The sequence below is a fragment of the Mus caroli genome, chromosome 17, assembly GCF_900094665.2.
Source record: "Mus caroli chromosome 17, CAROLI_EIJ_v1.1, whole genome shotgun sequence".
Lineage (NCBI taxonomy): Eukaryota > Metazoa > Chordata > Mammalia > Rodentia > Muridae > Mus > Mus caroli.
In genome coordinates, this window is record NC_034586.1 from 86239841 (window position 1) to 86246063 (window position 6223).

The 6223-nt window shown below is 40.8% G+C and overlaps 2 protein-coding genes across 37 annotated transcripts in view; both read right to left on the reverse strand.

The window, feature by feature from the left end:
• LOC110284088 (stefin-1) overlaps positions 1-5050 on the reverse strand; it is a 10074-nt gene extending 5024 nt beyond the window's left edge. The window contains exons 1-2 of one of the 2 annotated variants that reach the window (XM_021149708.1): positions 5033-5050; positions 2231-2296 (exon numbers count right to left, since the gene is read on the reverse strand). In XM_021149708.1, the coding sequence (XP_021005367.1) occupies positions 2231-2296; positions 5033-5050 (84 nt within the window). Of the gene's footprint in view, positions 1-2230; positions 2543-5032 lie in introns of those variants that run through there. The other variant, XM_021149706.1, reaches the window with a different exon arrangement.
• The window catches only part of Nrxn1 (neurexin 1), a 1073594-nt gene that overhangs the window by 748713 nt on the left and 318658 nt on the right, over positions 1-6223 (reverse strand). The window lies entirely within an intron of this gene.

The window sequence follows — 6223 nt, forward strand, 5'->3', positions numbered from 1 at the left end:
CATGAAACAGTACTTAATTAAGGCTTATTTTATAATATTCCCTGGATATTTTGATTTGCTCTATACTGCTAATTTGGGGGTAATATGAGCCTTTTCTTTCAGCTTATAGCCAGCTGCTCAATACCTAGGAGTGACTCAGGAAAGGTCCCTATGGAATGGTTCTTGGCTATGCATCTCCCATGGTGCTTTAAGCCTGAGGCCCTGGCTTCCACAGAGAAGGCAAATTTGGTGCATTCTCTCCCCTCATTCCTGCAGAGCTCCACAGTGTACTGAAGATGTTCAAGGGGAAAGGGCAGTTAGTGTCTCATCTGGGTGACTCTTAAGCATTTTAAGTCTTGGTTTCATCATCTAAAAGTAGGATAGGATGCATCCTTGCCTTTCTGGGGACGCTGAAGATCAACTGAGAGGTGGGACAGAAACCAAGGCTTTTAAAACAGCAATGTTCCTTCCAAGGTGAGGTGACCTTATTAATATCTATGTTTCAATCTGCTTATCTAGACCTATATGAACACTCTTCTATTAAATATTGTTATTGGAGATATCATCCACAGATGGTATAATTATCAAGATAAGCCCTTCTAGTAGCTTCCTAAATTAAAAATTGTGTTATCAAAATATGTTTTATGTATCTATGAAATTCTCAAAAAACTAATGAGAGTATCATGTTCAAAAATTATTCTTGCCAGGCAGGATGTCACCCTCCAGTAGTGCTTGGCACTTGGGAGGCTAGAGGCTAAAGAACCACTGGAACTTGTGAGGTATGGACTTCTGTAAAAAATAGGATGGCACCTGCTTCAAAAGAATAATTTCTCTAAATAACCAGATGGCCAACTATTAATAAAATCAATAAAATCTGCTGTAAATGATTTATTTCAGATACCTATATTTTCCTGTCTATCCCCTACAACCCTGGTTCCTGGAACAGGAAGATATTTATTTCACTGAACAGAAATGTTAACTGTGACTCATGTGTGCATATTTGTTTTTGAAACACTTTTTATGTATGGTATATATTAGTCCTTTTAGCTCTTTCTTCTCACAGGTGAAATGGATAACTGTTCATTGTCATCCTATTTTAAGGCCCCATCTCCCTCAGTCCTTCCAGGATGCTTCCTATATCTGGTCCTACAGAAAAGTGAAGTCATGGATAGGAGTGCCCACACTTCCAGAGACCTTGGAAGAAAATGAGTCCTCTTTAGTCAGATCTGCTTTCTGTCTACAGCAACAGGTCACTCATGTGCACATTTAATGTTGAGAACACCAACTTGGTGTGAGGATTCTAATGAAGATTTAAAGTTTAACCTTCCTCAAAAATAAAATGCTCCAAGATATTTATTGAAATATACCTATGACTGAAAACTGTTTATCCTCAAATATCTAGTCACTGAATTTTAGGCCTGTCACCCCCTCCAGAATATTCAGTGCCCTAAGCATGAAGGCTCCCATCTATTCTACTCACATAAAATCTGATGGTTCCTACCATGGTGGCACATGCCTGTAATCTCAGCACTTGAGAAGTTGAGGCAGCAGGAATGCCTTGTGTGTGAGGCTTGCCTGAGTTACCTACATGCTAGACCATCTAGCAAGACCAAATCTCAAACAAACACACAAACACATAAGCAAATAACAAACCACACTGATCTGGTCCTCCAGGAAGATTCAGTTTCAGAAATGACAACAACATGATGTAAGAAAATAAAGTGACAGATTGCAAACCTACCTTCACAATTCTTTCGAAAACAGGTAACATGATACATCTTTTTATAGAGATGATAGTTAATCAACATGTATTAACCTGTGAGAAACATTGATTTATTTTCTATTTTGCCTGTGATAGTTTAGTGGGTGTAGCATCCTGGAATCAGCTCAGAGTTCCTTCACAACCTTAGGAGCCTCCATATATCAGCTTCAACTAGAGTGATTGGAAAATTCCATCAGTCATTAGAGCTCCTGGGATCAGACTGTGAGATGTAGAGATGATCCAGCATGAATTTACCTTCAGCTACTAGGGAAACTGAGGCTCCAGTAAAAAGTGTGATTAGGCTGATTTTATTTTTGTGTTGTTAAAAATTTCTCTGAAGTGCATTGTTTATCTGTATAAATGTCTGAACAAAATCATGTATTTCTGATTTCTGTCATTTCCCACCGTCTTAACGCAAGGCCAACTCATAAATCAAATTCTGGAAGTTTGGTTTGGAATCACATCTTTTCCTGAAGTACATCCACTCACCTCATCAGCAATCTTCTGGATTTCTGGTGTGGCAGGTTTGGCCTCTGAAACACCTCCGAGACTCATCTTGATGAGTTGCTTCTTTGCTGGCTTGGACACTGAGAAGAAATGATCCTGCAAGCACTGAGACTCAGGGTTTTAAAGGCATCTGTAAGCCCCTCCCCTAGTGTCTTATCTCCACAATATCTGAGGGAATGGGGAAATGAGTGTGGCCTTAGGCAAGTCTCACTACATCCCTTACAGGAAATGCTGAGTGGAGTTGGGGGTAAATGTGGTGGGGGATGTGAGCAAGCATGTGTGCCCAGAACTCAGGTGTGGTAAGCATGGCTCCTCCCTGCAGTCTCTGTGCCAATAATGCCATCATATTGTGTCATATGAGGAAGGGCACGAATAACCTGTCTTTCTAAATAAGTTAACGCTTAAAGAGATCTTTAAAGAAAATACCTAATAATATCAAGGCTGGTTGCACAGGATCTTCCCAACTTTATCGGGATAATAAAACTGTCTATGGTGATTTTTACTTGCAGATTTTAATATGTTTTTACCCAAACTTGAAGAATAAGATGGCAAACACTCTCATTTCTTCTGCTGCTTTTGATTCTCTTGTTTTATCTTTTTTCTTTGTTGTTGTTTGGTTTTGTTTTTTGAGACAAGGTTTCTCTGGATAGCCCTGGATGTCTTCATTCTCACACTGTGATTAAGCTAGCCTCAAACTCACAAAGAAGTCCCTGTCCTTGCCTCCAAGTGCTGGCATAAAAGCTGTGCCCCACAAAGCCTTGTGATTTTCCTTTTTTAGAAAGGCCTGCATGTAAGCCAGGCTGGATTGGAATTCACACGATAGCCCAGGCTGTCCTCAAACACACGATGAACTTTGAACTTCAGACTCTTCTGACTCCATCTACAGAGCACCGGGATCACAGACATGGCCTTAAATGTCTGATCCTTCTGCCTCTGCTTCCTAAGTAATGGGTTTACAGTCAGTAGGTAACTTACCAGGTAATATCCCACCCATGTAAAAGGTAAAGCTTCCCATTAGAAGAATTGCTGGGTGTCAAGAGGGAAGTGCTAGGGATAACAGGGAACAGGATACAGCAGAGGGGCAGAGGCTTGCTGCTCACCCATCCCTGCCCACTGGGGTGATTCGACCACAGAGAAAGGCGGTAGACATGTTCAGGTCTGAGTAACAGAGACTTAGATGTCTGTTATTTTATTGCATTCTTCCTTATTTAAACAATTCTAAAAATTAAACTGAAATACTCATATCTAAAACCAACTGAAGACCTTTCTTACCGTTGGACTAAGACTCTGTCAGAAAATAATCCTGCTAAATCACCTTTCTTTAGATGTATAGAATCCAGAATGTCTGGTAATCTTTATAGAACATCAGAATATTAGGCATTTTTTTTAAATCCTGTGCATAAACTGATACACCCTCACTGGGTGAGTTTTGTAAACTCCTGTGAAGTTTGACCTACAGAAAAGAAATACAGCTGTCTTAAAAGAAGCAAAAAGGACTTGGCTTGAGGGGATGCTGTCTGTTGATATGTTCTGATGCTCTGGAGAAGAAGGAAACAGAGCTATGTGCCCTGAATGATGCAGACACAACTGCATGCTTCCTTTTCTGCTCTGTGCTTTCCCCTGTACAACCTCTTTGTACCCTATGAGTTGACCAAGATGGAACTTTGTGGATGAGACCCCCTCTGCTGTCGTGTGCCCAAGCAGTGCTTCTTGGGTAAATCTTGGACTCCTCCCTACTAGCTCTCATCTCATAAACATTGACCTTCAAGCACTGAGAGGCCAGGACTTCAGTAACAGCAGGAACTTTGTTTCATGATTTCCAAGGTAGGTTTTCATGGTGGGGAAGGCATGAGGCAACTGGTCTCATGTGTCTGGTGTCAGGAAGCAGAGAAGGATAAGTGCTGGCTCTCAGCTCATTTTCTTTTTATTTAGTCTAGGACAATGGTATAGTGTCACCTTTATATAAAATGGGTCTTCCCATCTCAATAGACCCCAAATCAAATAATCTACAGTGAGGTTTGTATCCAAGGTCTTTTTAACCAAATCCTGTCAGGTGGGCAAAATTATCTACCCATTATGATAGTCAACCAGATTTCTAATAACTGATTTAATTAGAGAGAGAGCTTTGCTATTATGTAGCATAATATTTCCTTGAACCCCCATATTCCCCATCTTGACCTTGATTTCATAATCTTCTTGAATCTGCCTCTCAAATTCTGGGATTATTAGCATGTGACTCTGTGCCTAGTACTTACGTCTGCCAATTTTAAATGGTTTGTTCTTGTTCTCTGCTGATGTTCAGACTCAGTAAATGGCAGTTTAAGTTTGGGGATGTAGCTCAGTTGTACATTTCATCATGAAGCTTGCTCAAGGTACTAGTTTCAATCCTTAGTTTGCCCATGAAAAAATATTCTTTGCCATGATGGATCATAGAACCCTACCTGATCCCTTGAAGACCACCATAAAGCCTAGAAAGCCTGTTCTAACTTCCCCTGCCTGCCCTTCCATGTTGATGATTGTGAGCAGAAGTTTAACCAGCCTTGCGTGATAGTAGGTTATAAAAATATTCATTCTAGGAGGGGTTCTGACTAATACCATAGAGATGGGCCTTCTCACAGATAGACCGAAAATCTGAGCAGACCAGCCTTGCTGGTTCTCTTACCCAGTCTTTCACCAGTAGGCCATGAACCTCCCTGTCCAATCACATCTACAGTTAACTGTCCATTTTTGATCAAATAAAAATATGAAAAATGGGCAGTTGTTCTTGGGTATTTGGGTCATTACCAAAGTTTCCTGTGTCATTTAAATCTTTAGTTACATAAACCTATTCCATTTTGTGTGTGTGCTGCCTTTTTTTCATAGGAGTGTGAACCCTAGAAAGAAGAGGATGAGTCTTACCCTGTTGAATGCCCCTACATGATATTCATTAAATGCTTCATTTTGCACTGAGTCAAAACTTTGAAATATGCTTCTTTGACACACTTTTCTTTAAAATAATAATTCTGTTTTTGTTTTTTTTTTTTTTTTTGAGGCAGTGTTTCACTGAGAAGCTCTGGCTAGTGTGGAACTCACTATGTGGATCAGATTAGCCTTGAACTCACAAACCTCCACGTGCATATACCTACATGCGCTGAGATTAAAGGCAAGTACCCATTTCAGGCTGACAAATTTGAATGTTCAACAGCTATTTCTCTGTAGTCGTCCATACAATAAAGACAACAAGTGCAGGAAGAGCCAAGGCATGGTTCCTCCTGATGTTGGCAGAGAACAGGGAGGTGTTGAGAATGATAAGATATGAAAATCAATGGGGAATGAGATGGGGGACTATGGCACACTGTCTTCTTTGTGTGACAAGCCCACATACGCAAGTACTCACTGCAGCTGTGGTCACCTACATAATACCAAGCCAACAGGATCAGTCAGCCTTCTTGCAGCCAGTGCTAATTGGAATGGACATCACAGTAGGAAGAGAATGGTTTGAAGATATAGTGGAGGGGTGGGAGGGGAGAGTTAGAGAATATACATACTCACCGTTGCTTTTAGAGAGAGACAGAGAGAACAAAATACACACGCACAAACACACAGACACACACACAGGCACACACACACACACACGAGGGGGGGGAGGGAGAGAGAGAGAGAGAGGNAGAGGGATCAATGGGGTAAGACAAGAGGCCAGATTTTGCACTCACAAAACATGTGACTTGGGTTTCAGGCCATTAAAATCTGTGCCAGAAGAAGCTGTGGCTTTGATTATGAAGTATTTTCTGTTTGGTCATAGCTGTAGCCTTGGTAACCCCTTGCATGTTAACTGACTCCTATTTTGACTGGTTTTAATATCAATTTGGAATGTAGTAATTCTAGAAATGTAGAAAATTCTGGATTGATAACAATTGGAATCAGGTGAATAGAGAGCCTTCCCTAAAGAGCTGTACCTATTGCCTTACCACTGAGGCCAGAGCCACCACCCTAACT